This window comes from Mesocricetus auratus, unplaced genomic scaffold, assembly GCF_017639785.1.
Source record: "Mesocricetus auratus isolate SY011 unplaced genomic scaffold, BCM_Maur_2.0 Super-Scaffold_100025, whole genome shotgun sequence".
NCBI classification, from domain to species: Eukaryota; Metazoa; Chordata; class Mammalia; order Rodentia; family Cricetidae; genus Mesocricetus; species Mesocricetus auratus.
In genome coordinates, this window is record NW_024429206.1 from 17,995,374 (window position 1) to 18,022,615 (window position 27,242).

The 27,242-nt window shown below is 45.6% G+C and overlaps 1 protein-coding gene across 2 annotated transcripts in view; it reads left to right on the forward strand.

The window, feature by feature from the left end:
* The window catches only part of Tmem132c (transmembrane protein 132C), a 288,371-nt gene that overhangs the window by 104,198 nt on the left and 156,931 nt on the right, over positions 1–27,242 (forward strand). For both annotated transcript variants that reach the window (XM_005080598.4, XM_013120888.3), the window contains exon 2: positions 61–949. In XM_005080598.4, the coding sequence (XP_005080655.1) occupies positions 61–949 (889 nt within the window). The remainder of the gene's footprint in view (positions 1–60; positions 950–27,242) is intronic.

Genomic DNA, 27,242 nt, shown 5'->3' on the forward strand with positions numbered 1-27,242 from the left:
CTAACAGCCAGAATATAGCAGCCCGTTACTGATTTCCCTTCTTTGCCTCTCTCCCTTTAGTGACAGAAGGCCGTGGGATCATCGATAATATGCAGAGATTGTCTTCACTGCCGCCATACCTGCCGGTGAGCCTCCACGTACTCAGAGCTGAGACCTCCTTCTTCCTAAAGGAGGCCACCCCTGACCTGCTGCGGAATGCCAGCCTGCAGTCCCGGGTAGAGTCTTTCTTCACCTACAAGGCCAGGCAGCCCCCAGTATTAAATGCCAGCTATGGGCCATATTCTGCAGAAAAGATCGTTCCTCTGGACTTGACGTTGAACCCCAACTTTTTAGGTCCAACCAATAAGTTTCCTTTTGACTGGAGGCTCAAGGCCTACATCCTCCGGGACAAAGTCTACCTGAGTCGCCCCAAAGTGCAGGTGCTCTTCCACATCGTGGGTAGAGACTGGGATGACCACAGGGTGACCGAGAACCTACCCTGCCTGCGGGTCTTCGCTTTCAGAGATACCCGGGAGGTTCGGGGCAGCTGCCGGCTGGGTGGGGCCTTGGGATTGTGTGTGGCCCAGCTGGAGATGCTGCCTGGCTGGTTCAGTCCCCCAACAATTGTGTCTGGGCGCAGGAGGCCCACGGAGCAGCCGGAAGGGAATACCGTGGAATTGTACTACACTGTACACTCGGGGGGTGAACGAGGTGATTGTACCGGAGGTGACACCAGGAAGGACAATGCTATCCGTCAAGGGAAGGATGGACAGGAGGACAGGACATCGCACCTGCAGAAGATTGGCAGCGTTGGCCTTTACCGCACCCAAGACAGCACCCAGCTCAGCGAACTGCGATTGGATGGCAATGTGGTCATCTGGCTGCCTTCACAGCCGGTCAAGCAAGGAGACATAGTCACCGCCTCTGTCACCATCTCCAATAACTCTACTGTGGACCATTTCATCCTGAGGTAGGTGCCCAGGCTGGCTTCCTGCCATGGTGTGTTTAGAGTAAGGTTTGACTCCGCTGCATGGGGTAAGGCAATTGCCAACTCCCAAGGGACCTGCCCCCTATCACACAAGCCAGTGACTTCAAGCTTAAGTGTGCTGTTCTTAGGCTTTGTCTGTTGTAGGTGATGAGTGGGAGGAAGGGGATACTGGCTAGTAGGTGGCCTCTTCTCCTCCTCCATGTCAAGAAAGCAGCCCCATGCGAGATGAGTGTATTGGACTTGCAAGTGTTGTAGACTTCTCAGATAAAGAGGGGGCCCCCAGAACTGGGGAGACCGCTCACTTTAAGAGGCTTGGAGTTTTCGGTTTGCTTTAGGGTGGGTGTCCCGCCCAGTGATTGTCCCTTTCTCACTTTCTATTGAGCCAAAGGGTATGTGTGCTTCTATAGCAGAGACTGGCTTTCTCTGTCTGTAATGTTGATGGACTGGGGTGAGAGCCCCACCCTCACTGTGGGTGCCTCAACAGTCACAGTGACCAGCTGCCACAAGTGAGGGTGATTGGCTTGTGTTTCAGAGAAATGGAAACTTCATGATGGGGACAAAAGGCGACAAAGAAATGGAGACTTGCTGCCTGTTGCTAGGGGCCGAAAGCCATGCCAAAACCTCAAAGCTGGGATTACTGTTTTAGCCTTTTATACCATCCTAGGAGTCCATGGCCTTAGGAGGGCAAAGCTGAAGAGGTTCAGGGCTGCAGGGGTAGGGTCTTTGGCCCCCAGGTTTCATGAGACTGGACAAAGAGGCTAACCTCTCTCTGGCTTCATTTGCATGTCTATGGGCGTGGATCGTGTTATGAGATTGTACATCCATTCCCAACCCAGGGATATCTGTGCCCGTAGGCTGTATCTAAGAAAAGGGTCTTGAATTGAGCCTCTCTCGTTCCAATGGTTTCCTTTGGTAGCTAGGACAGCTCAGTGATTCAAGGCACATGCCTAATGAAACAGCAGACAGGTTCCATCTTGGGGCCCTCACCTCCATTGCCACTGTGAGCTCGGCACAGGTCGCCCGGCAGAGCGCTCATGGGATGCTGCTCCCTCTGTGGGGTTTGGAACTTGACTCAGTGGCGCTTGCTTTCTGACATGCACAGGGAAAAAGCCCCATGAGAGGAGCCCAGGAGTCTCACAATAGGGAAAGACAGTTGAGGTTTGTCTTCAAGTAAAGCTGGAAAAGTGAGATCATTCAAATAGAGGGATTTTGACTGTGAGTCAGAAAGTCTTGGGTTATAATTGCTGTAGCTACATTTTGTTCTTCTTAGGAGGAAAAAAATATATATATAATGCTGTCAGATGATTTTCTTTGAGGGAAAAATGTTTTCACAACAGAACGCCAGCCTGTTATTCCACACTTCAGTACAGTCTTATTCTTGCAGCCTGGCTGCGAGGATGGTTATTTTTAAGGCTTTTGCTTTTTTGTGTGTCACATAAAGAATTCAAATTCCAAGATTTTGATACATTTCTTAAGGCATTTTTTATTCACCCCAGGTTCAACTAATTATTTGCCGAGCACTCCATCTTATCAATATTCTTACTTTCCTGTGTCTGTCTGTGATGTTCAGGAACCAAATGGTCCCATCCGTGTGCGATGACTCAGTATTCAATGGCTGAGCTATATCCTCAGCTCTTTCTACCTGTTCATGAGTGGACTGATGCTATAGGCCCTGATGGTCAGCTGCTTTGGATGTGGTTGAAGGACTTAACATGCACCCCCACCCCGCCCCCTGCACTGTAAACCCATGTCTTTAACAGGGTTAAAATGGATTCTTTTACAGAGTTGAAATGGATGGTGGGGGGATACTCTCTGGAAATGTGTCTGCAGCTTCCTGCAAGTGTCACCACCTTATCAATGAAGAAAGAAGATGGTAAAGGAGATTCACCATCACCACCATCCGCCCTGCCCCACCCCACCCCCAGCTGAGCAGGGAAAGTTATTGACCCGAGTTCTGAGTTTAAATCTGATTAATCACTTTGCTGGGGGCTTTTAGATCTTGTAAATTGAATACATGCGGTACTGGCTTGGGGACACGGGAACATAAGGGCAAGCAGCTGCAACACTTGGAGGGATTTGTGACATGTCAGAGGTACCGTTTGTTGTACTCCCCTTGAGAGAGTGCAGCCTCTGTCCTCTACAGGGTTAAATCTGAGATCTCCATGGGCAACCTAGATCTGAGGACCAGGCAGCCTGGTCATGGCAAGATGCCCTGGCCTGTCTATTGCAGAGGATGTCTAGATTTTTCATCCCAAAGCTAGGACCACTGTTCTGGTCCTGTTCCTGCCACACACAGCCTGAGGTGACTTACAAGTTTCTCTTCCTGGCCTCAATTTCCTTATCTTAAAGATGAATTCAATTATACTACCTGCTTCCGTGGGTCTGTGACAATTCTGTATTTATGGGGTGTTTATACCAGTGTCTGGCACATACAAAGATTGAATATTATCAACAGATTTTTTTAAAGTATGAAACCTCCTTGGGTTCTATTTTAGCAGCAGAAGAACATTGTGCTGTGAATCTCCCAGTGTCCAGGCTTGTCCCCCAAGCTGTACTGGTTGATATCTCTCCCCTGGTGCTGGAAAGAATGGACTTCTAGAATGCAGGGCTTTCAGAGCATGGAAGATGATAGAGTAACTGGAGTTGAGTCTTTTTCTGTCTACACTTTCTGACTCACAACCTTCTAAACACAAACCACAGCAGGTCTCATGCCAGGAGTGAGCCTTGTTCACACTCAAAACGCCTCATGTCCTCTGACCTTAAACTTGACACAAAATTCCTCAGCACAGGAGACCCAGAGCGCACACAGAGACCCACTGCTTATGTCTCAGTTCTGAACCCAGCAACCAGGAGGAAAAGCATTGTCTGAGAGTCTGTCTTAGAGTGATCCACCCTTATACTACAGACCCAACTTCACTGTTTGAAACAGGGAAGGGAAATCTTTTAAAATAAGGAGGGGGTGCTGGGGAGATGGCTCAGCAGTTCAGAACACTTTCTGCTTTTGCAGAGGACCTAGGTTCAGTTCCCAGAACCTACATCGTGGCTCACAAATGCCCATAACTTTAGTTCCAGGGGCTTCAATGGCTTCTTTTGGCCTCTGTGAGCTCCTACATGCATGGGTACATATAAACTCACATAGGCAAATACACACACACACACACACAATAAATAAGTAAGTATTAAAAGGTGCAAGGTAGCTGGGGAGTTATTGTTCAGTGAGTAACACTTTGCCATGCTAGAGTAGGGACTGGAGTTCAGGTTCCCAGGGCAGCCCACCCCACCAGTAATTCCAACCTTGGAAGAAAGAGATAGGAGAGTCATAGAGCAAGTTGACCAGGAGATCAGCCATATCTGTGACCTCTGGGTTGATTGAGAAACTCTACCTCCATGAATAAGGTCTAAGAGAGATGGAGGATGGTTCCCAGCATCCACCTTGGGCCTCTATGCACTCACACATTTGCAAAAATACACACACACACACACACACACACACACACACACACACACACATATATATATATACACACACACGGAAGCATGCATTTCCTATGCATGCATGCATTCACATGCATGCCACACAAATAAGTGAAACATGGAAAAGTAAAATAGCACAACGTGAGGAGAGAGGTATGGACCGTATAGACATCTGGGGATTTTCAGATATTTGGTTTTGAGTTGCCCATTGGTTCATTTGGTCAACATATCATATGGTATTTCATTCTGTGTTCTCCTGTTCCCTATCTCAACTCCCCCCACCTCCTTATTCGCCAACCTCCACCTCTTCTATGTATCTTTTTAAAATCTGGGCATGATAGTACATGCCTTTAACCCTAGCATGCAAGAGGGAAAGGCAGGTGGTTCTCTGCAAGTTCAAGGCTAGCTTAGTCTACGTGGAGAGTTCCAGGCTTGCCGGGGCTATGTAATGAGACCTCATCTCAAAAATAAAAGAAGTAACTCTTTTTTTTAACAACACTCCTGTGGCAAGCTGCAGAAGTCACCCCGTCATTCCCATGTGCCTTCTCCCAGATTTGTCACTCAATCTGCCAATCCTTACCTCACTTTCAAGGCCACACATTGACAATCTTAACCAAGTTGCATGTACTATTTGGATTAAAAATTCATATCATAGGCCACATTACCCCTTCCAAGTTTATTCAAAAGTGAGGAAATTTTCAAAAGGGAATATCCCAGCTGCCATGGGCAAACTTTAGAAGAAATGTCCAGTTTCCCCATGGGAAAGCACCAGACTATGAAGCAGGTCTCCCCCTTCCCCACTCCCATCCTGCCCAGAACTCTAAAATCCACTCCCCTTAATTGCTGAGCACAGACAGCCTGATGCTGTTATAATTCAATTTCACAGAGTCATCTTTTTTCTTCTGATCTCTTTCATGTTTGAAGATTTGGGGGAAAAAAATAAAAAACAGCAACAACAAAAAACCCAGCTCCTCCTCAAAGGCATTTTCCAGATACCTGGCTCACCCTGGTAATCTCTGCCTCTACATTTCCAACTGACAATAGAACTGCCAGGTCAAGGAAGGCCTGGTCTGTTCTCAGGCTCCCCATTATCAGAGGAGACCCTAAAACACAATCAAGTTTGCATCAATGGCACATTTGGAGAAAAGTCAGAAAATTCTGGAAACTCTTTTTTTTTTTTTTTTTTGGTTTGTTTTCACTCTGCCTGATGTCCGTTATTCTCCCCCCCATCAAATGCCTCCAAAGGCACGGGCTTGTTTTCATTTTCTTCGGCTTGTCATTTTAAATGCATTCTCCTGGAACAGACAAAAGGAACAATTTTCTTTCTGCTTGGGAAGAAGTTAAAGAAGTAGTTTCCTGCTCCAGTCCTAGTCCCTTCCCCAGCTCCCCCAAAACACATCTGGGTTGCCAGGCAGCCCAGGCTTGGTTCAGACTTCCAGAGCTATTTGCTGTTGTGGGAAACATTTGAACAGCAAATTGACTCCAGCTCAGAACAGAGAGGAAGCAGAGAGCCCTTCCGACCCGCCGCTCGCTGCCTTTGTTCCACGTTCTTTAACCCACTTAAAAGTCATCTTGGCTCTCAAGTTCCCCAAATTATGCCTTTGACTGTGGTAACGTTTAACCCATAAGGAACTGGCCTGTGACATCTTGTGTCTTCCTGGAAATTTCCAGAGAGCAGAGGCAAGTTTTGTAGCAGGAAGGCCCATCAGTCCTTTCTGCCTTTGGTTTCTTTGTCGTGGTGTGTATGTATATGCATGTTTATGTGTGTGCATATGTGTTTGTGTGTGTATTGGTGCATATGTGTATATGTGTTGCTGTGTGTGTGAATATGTGTATGGTTTGTTTGGTTGGTTGGTTGGTTGATTTGTTTTTTTTCAAGACAGGATTTCTCTGTACAACACACAGTCCTGGCTGTCCTGGAACTCGCTGTGTAGACCAGACTGTCCTCGAACTCATTGAGATCTGCCTGACTCTGCCTCCTAAGTGCTGGGATTAAAGGAGTGCACCACCAATGCCCAACATGTGTATGTTAGTGTGCAGGTGTATATATGTGTGCATGTGTGTGTTCCATGTATATGTATGTGTTTGCATATTTTTGTGTATTAGAGTGCATATGTGGTGTGTGTATGTATTTGTGTTCATATGTTAGTATGCATGTGTTAGATATGTACATATGAATGTTCATATGCATATGTTAGTGTGTTACATATGTATATATTATGTTTATATGTGTATGTTAATATGCGTTATTGTGTGTATGTATATGTACATTATATGTGTGCATGTTAGTATGTATGTATATATTTATGTGTGCATGTATGTGTACTGTAGAGTTGTGTGTGTGTATGTTTGTGAGTGTATCTCTGTATGTGCATGCATTGTGTATGGGTGATTTATCTATGTATGTATGATGTATGTATGTCTATTGTATGTATATGTGCATTGTGTTCTTGTGCATGAGATGCATATCTGTGTGAGCATGTGTGTGAAGACCTGAGGACAACCTCAGATGTGACTTTTTAGGTTTGGAGGTTGTTGCTATTTTGTTTTTTGTTTTTCATTTGGTTTTAGTGTTTGGTTTTGGTTTTTAATTTTTTTTTGAGGCAGGGCCTCTCACTATCCTGCGACTCACCCTGTAGGCTAGACTGGCCCACCAATGAGCTCCAGGAATCCACCCATCTCTGGCTGCCCGGTGCTGGGATTCCAATCACATACCACCATGCCCAGTGTTTCATGTGAGTGCTGGACTTGAACCCAGGGCTTCATTATCAAACTCTTGGCCTGAGAGGAAAGGGCCATTTAGAGAGTTTCCTGATGGCGTTGCGTCTTTAAGATTGCTCCTGGCGTCCAGCTGCCTGTGCTTCCCGTGTTCTTAGAGGCGTTGAGTGTGTGTCTTGGAGTTCCCTCTAGACAGGTGGGCTATAGTCCACTTCGAGAGGCATGGGGAACTCTTTCTGAAAAGGCAGGTCCTCTGTATGGGGACATGGGACATGGAGACATGGGACATGGAGGTAAACAGAAGGAAACTATAGAGCAAAAGGACAAGGGAGGTGGCTGCAGCTCTCAGCTCTCCAGGTTTCATTCACCTCCCTTCCCCCGGGGCCGGGACCCTTGCCTCTCTTCCCCTCTGCCTTCAGTGGGATCCATGGTGTCTACATGCATCTCAGACAAGCTAGGACTCTCTTCCTCTGACCTCTCCCTTGAGGACACCTAGCTGGGAGGCCAGGACATCCCCACCCAGATAGAAACACCCATGGCAGAATGTGCAGAAGGCAGGGGCCATATCTCACCTTCCCTGGAGCCTCTGTGCCCACCACCACATCGCTGTGACATGGCAATCGGCAGATGGGCTTCTCTCTCTTGAGTTTCCCAGCAGGGTCTTTGAAAATAGAACTGGCTATAAAGGAGTGCGGGGTCTCTTCTGCTGATTGTGCCCAATATAGCCAGGATGGAACCCGTGAGTCCCAAGAATCAAAACTCCAGCTCCTCTTGGATACTGTGGCTTGGGTGGTTCTCGTGGGTTCCGAAACAGTTGTGTCTCCATGGCACTTGGGGAAAAAAACCACTGTCTTCTCAACAGCCAATCCTACAGATGACAATACAGAGCCACTAGAGGGGAGGCATGTGTCTGTCACATTCAGTTCAGTTACAACTCAAATGGACTTGAACTAAAAAAAAAAGCATTTTTTTTTTGTCCCCTGCAACTGAACTGGTGAGGGATTTACATCCAGAGGCCTGTGGCTTAAATGACATCCCTTTGGCACAAATTATCATTACCTCCCTCATTTTCTGCTCAGGGAGCCCCAGTGGCTCCTGCCTCTTGCCCTGCATAGAGTCTAAAGTAGATGTCTCTCTTATAATGAGTTCAGTAAATGGCTTGTAATTGAGTTGCCTTGACTTTGTTTGGGCCACACGGCCATCTCTAATCTATTTACGATGGCCAGCAAATGCGAGTGGGCTATTCTCGAAGCTGGAAGAGGTAGGTGGACCTCACCGAAGCATGCTAAGGCCATGTGTATATGGGGTCATCTGGGAAAGAGACGCAAGTGAAGGTGCTAGAAGGGGGAGGAGGGCTCGTGGGTGGGGCAGGAGCTAGCCGTAGGTGTGCGCTCTGGCTGCAGCCTAGCAGCAGAGGTCAGAGATAAGCAGCAGGTTCAAAGCCAGCAGCACAGTACCCCAGCTGTGTGACCACCATAGTTCCTAAGCCCCTCTGAGCCTTGATTTCTGCACGGGGGGTAAATGACAGTGACTGTGTACGGTGGCATTGGTATTGCGAGACTTCAACCAAATAGAATTTTATTATAGTTGGCACCTATTATACTTTTAAAAAACATTAACTACGTTTACATTACTGTTGCTGTTTTGAAGTCCCATAGCACATTGGGCTTTCTGATGGAGAGTTACGAGTAAGGCTAGGATCATGTGACTGGAGGATCCCCATCTCTGATGCAGGGTCAGCTTTCTTTGGGAAGACAATGGTTCTTGCTTTTGTGGAGATCAACCAAGGATTGGTCTCACCTCACTTTCCCAGAGACACATCTAGGTGCATCTTGACTGGGGAGTGGGAAAAGTTGCTACTGGCCAGTGGAAGCTAGGAAGGGAGTCAGGTCTGTCACAGTACATGAGACAGCCTCTTTCTCCATTGAGAAGAAAGAACGGCTCAGTAGGTTTGTGGTGGCCCCTGTGAGAGCTACACACGGTTGCTTCTCAGACTTCAGGGCACATGTGTGTCACAGAGACCCATGACTGTGCCCTCTGTGTCTTTTAGAACTGGCTGGTAAGGACAGAGCATCACTTCCTGACAAGTGTGGGCTCTCTCTCCCACATGCTGGCTGAAAATAATGCAGCCAGGAGCCACTGAAATCAAGGTCAATTTCCCTGCTCATCAAAGAGGAGGGGCCTCATCTAGCTAGTCCAAAACTTTATAACGGGTCCATCTTAACATATCTGCCTCTGAAAACACACGATAATCTGGATCATTCAGATGGAGCCCTTCCTTGGTGTCACGCCAGAGGGAAGGGGACTGCGCTTCAAGGGGCTCCCTCCAATTACCTGTTAACGGCCACTTCCTGGAACAAGGCTGGGGTCACACGGCTTGATCTCACCATTGATGGATCTGTGTCACAGTTTCTGAGACGCAGGGCTTAAAAGATGGAGTCCAGATGACAAACTCAATTACGTCATCCCGAAGTGCACGGTTGGGAGATGAGTCACACATGGTGGCTTAGTCGGAATGGGGGTGTGGAAGGGCGCATTTTGGCTCAGTGGGGCTGTTGGATGATAGGTGCCAGGGGAGGGAAGCACCCTGGCTCCTCCTTACTAAGCACATAGTTTGATGTTTCTGAAGAATTCAGGAGAGTATTTCTTCCCTCGTCCTTCCAGCAACAAGCCTACTATTGGAATTTAGCTCTTTAATGGCTCACCTCATAGTGGGTATGCTATTTTGATACAATAAATGATATTCTTACCATATCATGATTCTTCGCAAGATTGGGAGATGGGACTTTTTACTTTGACTTAGTCAGACACATTCTATATCTAAAGCAAATGATGTGTTCTTTTCTGTACTTCCTGGTCTATCCCCTGAAAGCTTCTCCCACCTGCGCTGTCCCTGTAGATGACTTCAAACACTTCCTGTCTGGTCCTTTTTCTTTGTTTGCTCAAAGAAAAACATTTTAATTTAGTTGTCTATTTAGCATCTTTAACTAAAAAGATTGATTTGTGTGTGTGTTCCTACATATACGCCCATGCAGTATGTGTGTGCAGTTCCCGTAGAGACCAGATGAGGGAGTCATATCCCCTGGAACTGGAGTTACAGATGATTGTGAGCCACCATAAGGGTGCTGGGAACCAAACCTGGGTCATCGGCAAGAGCAGACAGTGCTCTAACCACTGAGCCATCTCTCGGGCCTGAGCATGTTTAATTTTTAAATTTGGCAAGATATTTAGGCTTGCTCTTATTCAAATAAAGCTTTTCTAATCTGGCAGTAAAGTGAGTCAAATTAAACTCGGCAGAAAGAAGCGTTATTGGGACCTTACCAGGTAGCCTCACTTCCAGAGGGACCTTGAGACCTTTGGGTACTCAGAAACGAATGGAAGCTGTCTCTGTCTCTGAAGCAGGAAGGCATCAGAGCTCCCTTGCACCCGGCATGTCAGGAAAGGGCAGTGGGATGGAGATGGTGGATGCTAGGATAAAAAGGGCTTTGGGCCTCTGCTGTTTCCAGCACCTCTTGGCAGGACAAACAGACGCAGAAACAACTAAAAGAGAAAGCTGACGTTGTCGTCGTAGTAGAGGAGACACGTTGTGGCCCACCTGAGAACCATGCCCCAAACTATGTCCAAGCCCTTGACGCTCCCATAAGCCTTTAGCTCCCTCCAGTAACCACTTAGTCAGGGTTTTTGCAAGTGGTGACAGTGCCCCCTAGAGGGCTTATGTAAACACGCTGAACCCCACCCCTAATTGCCGACTCAGGACCCGTATGTAGTAGGCCCTGAGGATTCCACAAAGCAGTGTGCACCTGCATCTATCCAGGTGGGTCACCCTCTCTCAGACTAGCTGCTCATACTGATGCCGTGGACAGTTTTCAGCCCACGCATCTGGAGCCAGCTTCTGCCTGTCTAGGGACACTCATTGCCCCTCCAGATTGTGTCTGATGAGACAGTGATTAAGAAAGGGGCCGCTATGTCTCTGTTAAGATTAAGTTACTTCCTGGCCCTTAGGCTATTGCTGTTGGGATAACATGGATGTTCCCGGCTACAGGGGCGTGGCTTCTCCCACAGAAGGGAGAGGAACCAAGATACCTAGTGTCACTGTGGGTACCTCCTGCAGAAGGGAAAGCCCATTGTCTTGTGGCCTGCTCTGGTAGCTTTGCAATGATTAGGAGTAGGTGAATGTGGAGGTAATATTCCCAGCAACTGGTAGCTGAGACTCCGCTCACGTGACCTGTGACCTTGCCCCTCTCCTTGATGCTGCCCATGTGGAACTACTGTGAAGATTGGGCTGCGGGGTTCATTCATCCTGTCTCATACTTTCAGTGTTAGGGAATTTTGAGCCTCCATGGGTCTCAGTCTACCCATATAGAAATGGAGAGTCTAGTTCTAAGATCCTGAAGTCTCAATGTCCTCTGTCCCCTTTGCCCTATTGTCACTCACCTCTTCCTGTCATAGGTAGAGTTCCTGTTGGTGTCCCTGTTTGTTTTTTTCTTCCCATGGCTTCTGCTCTATTTTATTCTGTTGCTATGATAATACACTTGGAGATGAAAGGTTTTTTTAGTTTATACTTCCTAATCACACAACCCCTCCGTGGTGTTTATTCTCCAAGGAAAACTGGTCTGGATCCTTTGACATCATAAGTACCCTCAAAAATGAACCAAAGGGAAGACCAATGGGTTGGCGCATCAGGAAGGGAAAGAAGATTGTCAAGAAATGTCACCCATGATACTGGAAGCTAGTGTGTCTGTACTGAGGAGGAAGTCACACAGAATTAACCCTGTATTACTACATTTGCTGCGATGACATACTGTGTGGACAGCCCAGCTCTATCTCCATTCACAGAGAGACTTTACAATATTGACCATTTAATTCCTATATCATTATACCCCTGGAACCTGAGATTTCACACACAAACACACACACACACACACACACACACACACACACACTGTTATTTTTTTGAGACAAGATTTCACTAAAGCTATTTTGGAACTGTGTAATGGAAGCTGACCTTAAACTCCTAGCAATCCTCCTGCCTAAGCCTCACAAGTGCTGGGTTTATAAGCATGAGCAGCCCTGCTTGGTTCTGTATTATGGTATTGTTAATATTGTTGAAGTATCTTAGATATTGTCTTGTTTTAGGGATTGGAGTTTCTTGTTTCCAATATCATATGTCTGGAATGCTGAGTGAAGTTATCTTGGTGTCTGCTTCTTCCTTGCAAATGACCCCAGAGCTCAGAAAATATGCCCCCTCTCTCTCCCCAGGAAGCCTGTGTGTGTGTGTGTGTGTGTGTGTGTGTGTGTGTGTGTGTGTGTGTGTGTGTGTGTGTAGGGAACTCAAGAGGAACAGAGGAGATAGAGGGAAGAGGAAGGAGGAGAAAAAGTAAAAATTTTAAAGTATATGTAATCAGGTAGAGATTAAATAGGACTCTGGGATATATTTTTCTACTTTTCAGAATAGATTTGTCAATCTTTTGAAATCTGTTAGAAAAATCCTATACTGCCCCCTTCCATGACTCTTCTAGAAAAACAAAACAGCAAAACTCTCCTCTTAGCTGTCGAGTGTTTCAGTAATAATTTCATTTTCCCTGCTGTTTGGGATAAAGACTTAGAGAGCATTGGTTGCAGTTTTAGCATAGACAACATTTGCTTAAGTTTCCTTTATTCACCACCCATAGGACACATGCAAAGCAGACACCCAAATTAAGTCTGTATAGGGAACCCTTAGGAAATGATCATCGGTCACAATCAGGAATGCGTTTAGATATTATGTTAGAGATAGGAGTGACTAGGGAAAGATGTTTGGAAATCAAAGGGGCTTAAATCAATGCTGTTGGGATTTCATTCCTTTAAGGTTAATTGAGGCCACTTTAAACTCTATTCAAAGAAGAATTGGGGCTGGAAGTGTGGCTCAGTGGTAGAACACTTGGTTAGCATGTGTTCACCCATTTCAGCCCCAGAACAATTAACAACAATTAGAAGTGACTTGTCTCTGAAGAACCTGCACACAGGGTTTGGAGATCCAGGATGGGCCTGGCTGTACCACCCTCCATCCATCATAGAGCAGTCTCTAGGAAACAGAAGACAGAGCTGTTGCTATGGAAGTGTCTACTGTTGTATGTATTTTGTCCTTGTGTAAGAAAAGTTACAGAAAATATTACAAAAACATACAACTCCCCCCTCCAGATTGCTATCATTTTGGCATCTAATTTAAACAGTTTGGCAGCATGCACATTCAAACAGAATTGAACAAGCAGATTAGAAGAGAAGAGTGCAATTCTGAAAGCTCAAGTGGCCTCTTTTTTCCCCTCTCAGGTCACCTCCTACAGTTTTATGTTCATGCATATTTTCTGTTCTTCCAGCATATGATAAATGTGAGCGTGTGGGCTCGACATGTGATGACCCTGTGGCCAGCATGGAGAGCAGGAGCCTTGAGAAGCAGCCTAGACCATCCAAGGAGACCATCTCTTCCTCTGGGTCCCAGTCCCATCCCTGCTCCCCCTGGCAGGTGTTGCTTGGCTGTTAGTTAACGGTAGGCTTGTCCCAGTGTCTGTGTTTACAAAACCTCCAGGGAAAACCTGTCTATGTGCTCTAGCAGTCACTGTGAACTCCATATGGAATAAGAAAAAAAGTGTTCCATAATGGAGTCATAATGGTGATTATAAAACAAAAAACAAAAAAACCCTCCCTCCTGGGAATTTTACATGCTGGCTTCTAGAATGCTCTGTCTTCAAACAAGCAGCCAAGCCCATTTACAGAACATCAAAGAAGGGCCACAAAACAACACAGAGTGGCAATCACTGAGACCTATTGAGTGTGAGATGATTAATCTGTCATTTTCCAAGCCACTGAGGGCTTCACAATATAGCCTTTTCTGTAGGTCTTTGCTCATCCCCCTTACCCCGAAGAGTGAGAAACGAAGGATGGTGTAGATGGTGTGCTTTGAGCCTGTGGGCTGACACAGTCTTTGCCTAAAGCAATTTGCCTTCTCAGATATGTTAAGGAGGCCATGTGCTTTCAGAAGAGGAGTGTCTGATTTGCCTAAACCACTAGCTGTCACAGAGCAGTCAGACTTGGCAGTGCCCAATGCCCATGGTAACAGCTTCCTGCATCTTTCCTGTGTTACTCTTAACTGCTCAGTTTAAGTCCCAGTACCAAGAAGATGAGTACCAGGCTGTGAGCGATGAAGGGAGATCAGGCGGCCTCTGGGTAAGGACACCGTAGACATGAAAAGTCTCCTTTACGATTCAGGGGTTCATGAGCCGGCACCAGATGATCACGCTCCTAACGACCAAGTCTTCAGACAGACCACACACTCCAGACCACCAGGTGTCCATTCTGCTGTTTCTCCCGACAGCTTCTAAATCTCTACACCCCATTCACTTAATCAAGTGTCTACTAGCATGACTTCGTCGTAACCACAAAAGAAAACAGTGTGGGTCAGCACCATGGAAGATAGTGAGTTCTGCCAGCTTCTGAACTCATAGTTGGCTTTTTTGCTGACTGCTTTGATCTCCCACACTACTGGGCCTGGTGCCTGTGTTTTAGGGGATCGAAGTTTTTGGGTACTCCAAGGTGTGTTCAGCATTTACTTAAGAACTGATGCGCTTAGCTTTGGCCCTTTAAAAAACTAAGAGTACAGATAAAGCTGGAGGCTGCTTGCAGTATGGTTTTCTAGCACATGGGTCTCTATGTAAACAAATACAGACCCTGCAAGACCCATAAGTCCGAAGGACTGAGCAAGACCTTGGATAAACTCTTCATACCTGATGCTGACATTGGTCTTTTGTGGTTGTCAATCACTGGGTGGGGGATCATAACTGATCAGTGGCCTCAGCAAGAGAGAAATCAAGGGAAGGATGCTGGGCAGAGTGTGAATGAGAGGAACGGGGATCGTCTCAGGAAACCTCTTAAAAGCTAGGGCTCAGGAGCAACCATGAAGGGAGCAGTGAGGTTCAGAGTTCCCCTGACCCTGTTTTGACTCACTGGATGCAATTCTCCTAGGAAGAAGCACTTGATCATGAACCAGCTGTGACTGTCCTGGGGCAGGTGAGAGAGTAGATGGCTTGGTTTTATGTCATCTTGACACAAGCTAGAGTCATCAAAGTTGAGGAGACTCAATTGAGAAAATGTCTCCATAGGCAACACTGTAGGGAATTTTATTAATTAGTAGTTGATAGGGGAGGGTCCAACACATTGTGGAGAATGCCATCAGTTGACAGGGGGTCCTGGGTTCTATAAGAAAGCAGGCTGAGCCGGGTGGTGGTGGCTCAAGCCTTTAATCCCAGCACTCAGGAGGCAGAGGCAGGAGTTTGAGGCCAGCCTGATCTACAGAGTGAGTTCCAGGACAGGCTCCAAAGCTACACAGATATACCTTGCCTCAAAAAAAAACATAAAAGAAAGAAAGCAGACTGAGAAAGCCATGAGGGGCAAGCCAATTAGCAGCACCCTTCCATGGGCTCTGCATCAGCTCCTGACTCCAGGTTCCTGTCCTGACTTCAGCAGTGGACTGTGATGTGGATGTGTAAACCGTATAAACCCCTTCTGCCCCAGCTTGATTTCAGTCATGCTGTTTCATCACAATAGTAACCCCAACTCAGTCCCTTAAGAGTTCCCCTTACCTGCTGAGTCCTTAGCCCTAAATAAGATGACTGTATCAACATATCAGCCCACACCAAGGCTCAGGGAACATCACAGAAGAGGAAACAAAGTGTAAGAGCTGGAGGATGGGGAGGGTAGCTGTGGAATGACGGATTCAGGACATAGAGTGCCTACTGCACTCATGAACTTACAGCTGTCATGGTTACCTGCTCAAGACCCGTACCACGTCAAGCCAGTCAATGATCTCAGCATGGATGAGGCAGGAAGTCCTTAGGCCCCATTCATTTATGAGGAGCTATTGGCAATTGATGGCTTCTGGGGGGAAGGACATACTTTTTAAGTGGTGTAGATGACCCCCTACCTGTGTACATATACACAACATTAATTGGACCAAAAAAAAAAACACATGAAATTAGGAGAGGGAGATGCAGGGGGAATGGAAAGTGAGGCTGTATATGACCATATTTTATGGTATACATATATAAAATTCTCAGAGAATAAATAAATGAAATGGGGAAAGATCTCTTTTGCCAAAACTTACTAATCAAGATGGAATTCATTCCCTCAATGGGATTTGGTGGCACCAGAAAGAAAATCTTTATTGCATAGGGAGTTATGCATCATGGCTTGGTTGGTGCATAAAGGTGGCATGCCAAGAATTATAAATACAACTAGCCTCCAGCAAGGGAAAGAGGCAGCCTTTGTTTGTATTGTTTGGAAATTTCTCTGGTATCAGTGCTTACACAATGGCAATTTCGATTTACCAGTGAGCTTGCCAAGTTCTTGACAATTCACAAATAAGTGTCAGGTCCAACACATTCGCTCGGTGGGTGGTTTTGCCTAATTTTTTTCCTTCCAGTTTCTGAGATATGGAGCCTGACAAATGTTAGAGCTGGCAAAATTAGGCTTATTATAGTTATCACTGATAAAAAAAACTTCAAGTATGAGTGTATGTTTTGTGTGTGTGTGTATTCTGGGAGTCATACAAGGTCCTGCCATATGAACAGCAAGGACTTTATCAACTGAGATATCTACTCAGGCCTTGTAGAACTTTTTAAAGAGACACACTGGAGGCGTTAGGTGTTGATAATCCATTGAGGACTTACTCTAGACTCTTGCGTCACTGGGCAGTACCGTCCTGGGGAGTCTTCTTGTTCTAATGTTATAGAGGAGGAATCTTGGGTTGGTGGTGGTTGCTGTAACTGGGATTCAAGCATAATGCTTCAACTACTTTATGTAGATTATCCATGACTTGGACCAACCATTACTTTTTGTTACAATTCTATGGGTCTGCGTGTGTGCTGGGCTTAGCTAGGCAATTCTTCTGACAGAACAAGCTACCTCCTGTCACTAAGATCAACTAGTTCTCAGTTGGACACATGGCTTCCAAAGTCTGACAGGCTTTCTCACCTGATGGACACAAATATCTCATAACCTGTGAGCTATCCTGGGCCTACCCTTGAAGCTATTCAGGAGTGTAACCAGACTGTGTTGCTCAGCGCAGATCATCCATGCTCTGTGAATGGGGAAAGAACCCTCTATCCCCCACTTGGTAGTCACATTACCAAGGGACTTGGGGAAGGAAAAAGCACACCTGTTTCTGCCATCTACCACAGGCACTAGCCCCAGTACCCATTAGATTCTGCTTCTCCCTTATCCATCAATCGTGGAAACATTTGTAAGAACCAGCCCAGAGTCTGTTTGGTCTGTAGAAGTGCTTCATTGACCCACGTAGTATTCTATCAAGTAAGCTGTTCTATTTAAGAATTTGGTTTTCTCTTATAAGCCCAAAGATCTGGACGTTAAACCTATTTTCTTGCAATAGGGTGTGGAGTCTACAGTGGCTGTGCTATGGGGCTCTGGGCTCCATACCATACCATCGCCCATCCTTCATGCCACACAGGCCCACTGGCCTCCTCACCTGAGCCACCCCCTGCTCTCTTCGGGCATGTCAGTTGGCACTTCCCACTTCAGTGTTACAGTGCTTACGTCCTGGGCCTCATTAAGTTAAATGTGTTTAATCTGCTGGGAACCAGCCAACTAGACAGCTTCTGTTCATCTGCTTTGGTTCTGTGGGAACCCTGCAGTATGGCTTCTCCATTTGGATGGAGGCCAAGATGAAATCATGTTCTTTAATGTTATCAGGATCCCATGATGGGGCAAGGAATGGTGGCTTTCTAGTATGCAATGTGTGAAGGCAGAATCTTCTCGGGGCTCTGCTGCACACATCCTGGGCCATCAACCATCAGTGTGGAGAGTGGTAATGCCCCAGACTATCCCGTTGTTTCTGGAGTGGTCATGAGTCTGTGGTCTGTGGCTCTGTTGCTTCACAGGGATGAAAGGGAGTAAGGCAGAGGCTTCCTAGTGAAAGAACTGCACATTTACACGTGGAAATTATCCACCAGGGGAGGAAGTACATGGATTGGATATCCAGAAACAGAAATGAAGGCTGGGGCCATAACTCAGTTGGTAGTCTTGTAGCATTAAGATCCAAGATCCGTCTTCAGAATTCACATGAAAAGTCAGGCATGGTGGCCTCTTCTTGTAATTCCAGCACCGGGAGAGCAGAGACAAGAGGATCCCTGGCCTCCAACCTAATCTAGCTGAATCAGTGAGTTCCAGGACCCTGTCCCAAAAAAATAAGGTAGATGGCACCCAAGGAATGAGTTTATGAACTACCCACATAGGTTTGAGTGAATTTTGTGATGTAATTATTACCTTTTCATCTTTCTTTTTACAACAAGCACACATGCTGGAAAAACACAAACTTCTGTCCTTCAAATCTCAGTGGACTTGGGAGCCCTTCCTTTTCTCTTTCCCTCGTTCCTTTTTGCTTCTCTCACTTTCATTTGGAAATCACAAGGATTCATGGTGCTGTTAAATAAGCTTTGTATGGAAAACTAAAACTGATGCACAGGTCGTCATTGGTGGCTCAACAGTCAGGACACTGAAAGGATGGGGCCAGGGGTCTGCAAAGTTTGTCACTTATATTTGAAAAAAAAATGCATTGATGGCTTCTACAGTATTGCTCTCCTGGAGAAAAAAATGCCAAAATACTGCATTTATATCTTGTCATTTTCTTTCCTTGGCCACCAGGGGAAGATAAGATGAAATAAAGAATGATAAAAGGAGAAATACTGTTTTGTTTTGTTTTGTTTTGTTTTATATTGACATGTAAGAGGAAGAAAATAAATAGGCCTTTACAGTCAAAATCTACTTCTGATATTGGAGTATATTTGGGTTCCTGATTCCTGGAAAATCGATCCTCTTCATTTTTAACTTCCATGCCTTTTCACCCACTGCCTCAGCAGCAGAGATGGCTGCATGTTTTGTGAGGTTGATTAATAAACTCTGGATTCTCCCTTGTGAATCCCAGCCATTTGGGGTTCCCCATTTTTCAGGAGACTTCTTGATGCTTGGCAGAAAATAAATACGCCATCAAAAATGTATTGTGACACAGAATAAACTACCAAGGGGTAAGTGCTTCACTTTGCATCTGTACAGACGATATTGACTTAGGCAAGGGAAGCATCTCAGAGATGTGTTGATGATCAAACAAGATTAGAACTGGCTTAGAGTGAGGTAGCACTTACCCACAAGTCAGAAATATATTCATTCAGTCAGTCAATAAAACTTTATCAACACCCACTAAACATAGTCTCAGCAAGCTGAGGATTTGTGAGTGAGTGAAACAGACCTAAGGAAGACACCTCATGGAGTGGAGCTCGCATCTTCTCTGTGGTTGGACAGTCATCACACAATAAAATGAGATTTAAAATACAGTAACAAGAGCCCATGAGATGGCTCAGCAGGTAAAGAAAGTCACTTGCTGCCAAGCCTAAGGACCTCAGTTCAATTCCTGGATCATAAATGGTGAAAGAAAGTAACTGACTCTTCCGAGTTTTTCTCTGACCTCCATGTATGTTCTTGGGCATGTACAGACCCTGGCGTGTACACACAAAATTTAAAAAGTGTAATTGTGGTCATCTGAATGAGAATGGCCCTATGGGCTAATATGTTTGAATACTTGGTTCCCAGTTGGTAGAACTGTTTGGGAAGGACTAGGAGGTGTGGCCTTGCTCTCAAAAGCCCTTGCCATTTCCAGTTAGCTCGCCCCTTTCCATGCCCTTGTGAATCACATGTCAGTTCTCAGCAACTGCCCCAGTGCCGTGTCTTTCCACCTGCTGTCATGATGGCCATGTACTCTAACCTTCTGAAACTGCAAGCCCTCAATAAATTGTCTCTTCTGTAAGTTCTTGGTCATGGTGTCTTATCACAGCAATAGAAAAGTAGCTAAGACACTGATAAAATATGATAATGAATGCAAAGTATAAATATTAATTTTCAAGTATAATTTGGCAGGTGTTGAAGAAGCATAGGAAAAAAACAAAGCAGAGAAGTGAATGGCTTCTCTGTGTGCATCGGGCAGCTTTTCAGAGCGTGGCTCCTTCCCTGCTGGTCTTCCAGGGATCTTCATCTTTGAATGGAACTAAGTACACAGGGTGAGCTGCAGAGATGGCTCCGCAGTTAAGAGTATTCGCTGCTCTTAAAGAGGACTGCGGATTGGTTCCCAGTACTTACACGAAGGCTTACAACCACCTGTAACTCCACTTCCAAGCTGTCCGATGCCCGTTTCTGGCTTCTGTGGGCGCTGGATGCACACAGCGCATATAAACTTACACAGGCACACAGGCATACACATAAACAAATAAATGGTTAAAAGTGGCAATGATTACATATTTAAGGAAATATTGCCCCTTCCATTTTTACAGGGCGACTTGAGCTTCCTACCCATTATAAAGTTTTGTTTTCTGGTGAATTTTAGGCAAAAAGAACAACTTGTTGCAGGGAAATCTTCGACTACATTATAGAAGTAGTAAACTAGAGGTGTGAGAGGGTCTGTGGCCAAGATACACAGTAGTCCCCATGAACAGCTATCACATTTTTGTTGTTGTTTTGTAGGCATTCAAGAGGTAGGATATCCACTCTTTAGTGTCAACTCGGCTAGATCTATAATCACCTAGGTGTCTCTCTAAGAGTGTTTCCAAGTAGGAGACTGCTGGCAGCATTATCTTATGAACCAGGATCTTGGATTGGGGTGGGGGGGAGAAGGCCAGCCATGCACCAGCATTCACCTCTCTGTTTCCTGCTCCACACAGCATCTAGTAATCCCACTGCCATGGAGCCTCCTTGGCCATACTGTTCTCCACCCAGGCAGACTGTGTCCCTCAGACAATAGCTGCTCTCCAGTGTTTTCTCACTATAGCATATAACTGATAAAGGAAGGAACTGGAATGACAAGACCTTGTCAGTTATTCCATCGTTGCAGTATGACTGGGGGATCTCCATAGAGGTATTGTACCCACCTTTGTTCTCATGGCTATATAACATATTACCCACAATTCAGTAGGCTTTGATGAGCCACTGCTTTGTCTGCCTTTGATTCCCTGGTTGACCAGACGTGGCTCAGCCGACACTCCCTCTCTGCTGCCATGCATGGCATAGTATAGGGTGAGCTTTCTCATTTGCTGGTCACTCAGCTGGGGTTTCTGCATTTCTGGGGCTATTTTATTCTTTGTGATCTTTGACCTCTAACCCCTTTTCCTCTGTGTAGTCTTGCCAACAATGTACCTGGGCTACTTTTGAAGGCAGTTCAGGGCTTCAAGAGAGCAAATATGGAAACTTCCCAGTGTAAAGTAAGCTACTGAGCCTGACCTAACTCAAGGAAAGGGGACATTTGACTCTAATGTTTTAAAATTTTATTTATTTAATTGTATGTGTTTGGCCTGCCTATACATATGTGTACTACATGTGCACAGTGACCACAGGGGTCATAAGAGGGCATTGATGGGGGGATATCCTTTTATATGCTGTTAATATATGTTTTTCTTCCTGGTTGATGAATAAAACATTGATTTACCAGTAGCCAGGCAGGAAGTATAGGCAGGGTTACCAGACAAGGAGAATTCTGGGGAGAGGAGGCAGAAAAGAGACACCAGGGAGATGCCTTATAGCCTCTGGGAAGATAGGACAATGGTCATTCTCCCATAAGATAAGGCCATGTAGAAATAAATAGATTAATAGTTATGGGTTAATAATTAAGAGAAAGCTAGCCAGTAAGAAGCCTAAGCCACTGGTCAAACAGTTTATAATTAATACAAGTCTCTGTGTGTTTATTTGGGGCTAAATGGCTGTGGGACTAGGCAGGACAGAAACTCTGCCTACAGGATCCCCTGGAACTGGAGTTACAGATGGTTGTAAGCCACGATTTGAGTGCTGGGAAACAAGCCTGGGTTCTCTGGAAGAACAGCGAGTGCTCTTACGCACTGAGTCATCCCTCCAGCCCTAACATTTGATGCTTGATGGGAGCTGTGGCAAAGCAGCTTTGGAAATGGTGGTTGCAACCATCTTTGGGAAATCTCAAGTGATCCACTCTTTGGGGCTACAAGCAAATTAGAGCTTAGTCTGGTAGGAGGTGCATGGGAACATGATAAAAGATGCTGGTGGTGTGCAAGTGTGTGTGAGTGATGATGATGGGGTGCCTCAGAGGTAAGCAGTTTCTGGATTGGATGAAGAAGAAAATGAATTCTCTGACCATATATAGAAAGCCAAGAAAGGCTAGCACTTCAGGACCTGAGTTTAATAAAAGCATTGACTGAGAAAGACCACCTTGACATAGAAGATATCTGAGGACCAAGGTCTGGAAGTGGGGAAGGGAAAAGCATAATGCTGAAAAGAAACAATTCAGCTATGGGAGTCATTTTAAATTATGTGTGTGTGTGTGTTCATCTATATGTACATGCGTGTGTGTATATATATGCATGTAGAGACTAAGTGTCAGTGTCATATGTCTTTCCATATCGCTCCCTCTCCAACTTATGTTTTAAGACAGTCTGTCACTGAACCCAGAGCTCGCTGATGTAGCTAGACTGGCTGACCAGCAGCCCCAGGGTTCCTCCTGTCTCCAGTTCTCCTACTGGGACTGCAAATGTGTTCCTTTATGCCTGGCAGGATTGGGTTTTGTTTCTATTTGAGACAAGGTCTCACTATGTAGCTCTGGCTGGCTTGGAACCCATTATGTAGAACCAGACTGGCCTCAAACTGACAGACCCACCTGCCTCTACCTCCTGAGTGCTGGGATTGAACATGTGTGCTGGAGATGGAACAGGGGCTCTCAGGCTTGTACAGCAAGCACCTTGCCAATCAAGCCACCTCCCCAGCCTCCGTGAGTCCTTTTACTTTAATGGAGATTAATCTTTGCCTCTGCATATTTTCCCCATCTGGATCACCAAGGAAGGAGGTAAGATAACCAGCTTTTCCTTGTGAACTCCTTGGCAAGGTATTTATCAAACTTTAATTTGCACATAGAATAATAATAGGAACAACTGCCATTTATCACATCCTTGTTTTATGACACCCATTTATGGTTAACACTTTGCACATATTAATTCTCAAGTTAATATACTGAATGTTTCAACATTTTGGAAAAGACTATAGCTGCCCTACTGGTGCCTGTACCACTCCCCCACACACACACCTTTTAAGTTCAGTCCAGTGTACTGATTCCTTTTCCCTATCCATGTGCCTTACAGAACATCAGTCACACACCAGTTCTGGAGGCTGAAAGGATTGGGATTCTCCTTGTTACTGCTGCTTGGAAATTACTCTATAATGTAGGCTTTTCACTTCCTCTTGCTATTGATTGACCTCATAGGCAAGATGTGGTTGAACAATTATCACTCCATGTCTTATGTGAGCATGTAGAGATGTCAGTAGATGCTGAAGTTTTCAGGAGAGTCTCTATAGGCAAGTCCAAGTTGGTCACTGATGTGGCTGGAATTGATGCTGACTGGGCTGGAGGCTTGGCTTCCCTTGGTCAAACCAATATGACAGCCTTTGGGAGTCATTCTTTGTTTTATTATTATTATTTATAATTATTATTCTGGTTTTTTGAGACAGGGTTTTCTCTGTTGCTTTAGAGGCTGCCCCGAAACTAGCTCTTGTAGACCAGGCTGGCCTCGAACTCACAGAGATCTACCTGCCTCTGCCTCCCGAGTGCTGGGATTAAAGGCATGCACCACCACCATGCAGCTTCTGGGAGTCATTCTTAACATGGCTGCTGCCTTCCCTGTCTTCAGACTCAGGACTGGGATGCACAGAGCTGCTTGTTGAAATTCTCTACTAGGTAGAATGAGCCTTCTAGATTCACAGAGAGTGAACACAGACAACAGAACCAGAAAGGACATCAGAGAACTTGGGACTACAAGCTAAACTGAACATGAGAGACCTGATGGCAATGCTATCCCCTTTACTACCAGTTAACTTGAGACTGAACACTGGTCATATGAGTCGTGAATCCTCATTCTTTCTCTGGGTGTTATCATGTCTGCCTTTAACCCTTAGCATTCAGGAGCCATCTATGTTCTGGAAACCTTAATCTGGACATGGCATGAGGGGAAAAAACAGGAAGCTGAGTTTTAGATAGCTGATTAGGTCTCTAGGTCAGTCAGGTCTGAAACCATTGAGCTATTTGTCTTTTGATGTGTGTGTGTGTGTGTGTGTGTGTGTGTGTGCGTGCGTGTGTGAAGGCACAGGCACATGCTCACACGCAAGCTCTCTTGGGCACATTTGCAAATGCATACTCGTGTATGCATATGAGTATGGATGCACATACATGTGTGGATGCATGCATGTGTAGGCCAGAGGTTGATATGGAATGTCTTCCTCAAATGCCCTCCACCTTATTTATTGTTTCTTTTTTCTTTCTTCAGTAAGGATCTCTCACTGGCTTCCAGCTCACCAATTCACATAAGATGTCTGGAAGAGGCCCCAAGGATCTTCTCTGCCCCATTCCCTAGAACTGGGACGACAGACACCATGCCCAGCTTTTTATATTGGGTGCTGGGAATCCATCTCAGGTCATCAAACATTCATAACAACAACTTTACAAACACAGCCGTCTCCCCAGCCCTTTATTCATTAGAACAACTGGGTTGGACACAATACTGTCAGCTTAACAAATATACTTTGACATAGAATTCCTCTGACATTAGAGAAGGGAGAGAAACTAGCCTGAAAAGGCATAGCCCGCGGCTCAGCGCTGGGTCTTTGCTGAGTTCTCCAGCGTTTGACCTCAGACTTCCGTGTTAATCTTCTGCCTCGTGTGGTGTAAAGTTTGCTCTTTGAAAATACCAGAGCCAAGCGGCACTTTGTTCATTTCTCTCTGCATGCCTTTGGATCCTTTCCCTCCTCTTCCCTATCTGAGTCCATTTCCATTTAGTTCATCTTGCCACGACTCTCTCCTCCTTCACTTTGATGTTCTGAAATGCCCGAAGGCCTTTTTGAGTGTTTGCCATGTACTTTGTTGGAAGCCTGGCGGCGTTCTTGTCTAGAACACATTATGGATGCAGTGCATGCAATGATGGTTTGCCAAGTGCTTCGAAGGTTGCACGTTATTTCTGGGGAACATGTTTCATGCTGGCAGGGAGGGGTTTAGGTCTAGGTAGTTAAAAGAAAGCCTGTTTTTCTATCTTAAATAGGGAACCAAATAACTTTACCTCTATGAAAGGGACAGGTGCATCAGTATAATGGCAGATGCATGAAGGCACCATGATGAAACCCACTATATTGTGTAATAACCTAAAAAAATCAACAATAAAAATAATGAAAGAAAAGACATGGTTAATAGCATATTTGGAGCCTTGGGCAGTGGATACATTGGTTAAAACATTCCCTGTATAAGCATGAGAACATGATCTAGTTTCCCAAAACCCACATAAAAAGTTGGGCATGTTTGTGAAATGGCTCAGCGTTATAATAGCACTGGCTGCTCTTTCAGAAGACCATGCACCCCACGTGGATGCTTAGAACTAGCTATAACTCAAGTTCCAGGGACTCTGGTGCCTTCTTCTGGCCTTCACAGGCACTTCACCAAAGTGGTGCACATGAACTCATACCAGCACACACAACAGAAAACGAATGAGTACATTTTTAAATATTGTATGTGCTGATGCACTCTTACAATCCTCATGTTGGGGAAATAGAAACAAGCTGATCCCTGGGTCTCACTGCCCATCAGCTTAGCCCATTCTTGAAGGCCCAGGTCCCAGTGAGAATAGCCATGTCAGAAAACAAAGTAGAGCTGAGTAACAGCAGCCTGGGTTGACTTCTGGCCCCAACACATGTGAGCAGATACACACACACACACACACCTGCATGCACATATGCACACATACATTCGCGTGTTTCTCTCCCTGTGTGGTGCATGCTCACATACATACAAACAGGTAGGTTTGCAGAGGCCAGAGGAAGACATGGATGCCTGCTCTATCATTCTACTCCCTGTTTTCTTGAGACAGGCTCTCTCTCTGAACTTGGTCAGCAGCCAACAAACCCCAGAGAGCCTCCTGTCTCTGCCTTCTGTGGCACTGGGGTTGCAGGTACACCCACAGCCATGTCCAGCTTTTGACCTGAGTGCTGGGGGGGGGGTTGAATTCAGGTCCTCATACTTGCGAGGCAAGTGCACTTACTCACCAAGCCCCCGCTGTTCTGTTTTTAAAGTAACCAAATGGCAAAGAAGAGGTAGGGTTACCCTGCTTACATCCAGGATATTCTAAACTGACATCTTTCCTTCACGTGTCCCTAAATGCCCCCAAATAAACCATGACCAATAATAACAAAAAAAGCAAGGTTGCATAATAGAAACAAAATTGGATCCCCTTGATGGTTTCTTTCATTCCCTCCTTGGGGCTTTGGGATGTGAGAAGGAAAAAAAAAAGAAATCTGAATTTTTGGTCCTCCAAGCAGGCTTGAGATAAGATGAGTGTTAGAAGTGATTACGGCTCCAAGCACAGACAGCCACGGTAAATAAATCATGGCTGTCAGGTCCAATTAGGTGGGTCTTTGGTGACTCAGACTGCCACCTGAATTGAGTTTCACTCAAGCCCTGGACTTGCATGCTCCATGGAGCTAGTTCATTTATGAAACCACAGAAGCAAAAAGGTATGAGGTGCATGTGGGCACCTCCCCTGCTTGGGATCAGGCTGAGTCCAGGTACCAAGGTTGCTTTCTGGTCCTTCATTATAGCAAGGGAACCAGTAACCAGGAAAGACAGTCACTGGCTTATTCATAGTAAGAGAGACGAACTTGTCCCCCGTAGATGTGTAGTGTGTAACTGGTGCCCGTCACTTGCTTGTGAAAGATTGCCTCTCATCAAGCACTATTCATAGCAGAGTAGGCATAGAAACTCTTGTTCTAAGGGGGACAAGTTCACATGACCCCTGAGCTGGTGTTAATAAGTAGCAGGTTGTACACACTCAGAGCTGAGTGATAAAGATCCTGAGCACAGGTAGAGGAAACAGGCGGAGATAAGTATTGGGCAATAGATGCTGGCACTTGGGTGATGAGGGTGGGCACTGGGGTCTGACTGGCCATCTAACTCAGACTCGGGGCCAGAAGCTATGGGGTTTTATCATTGCTCAGTCAATGA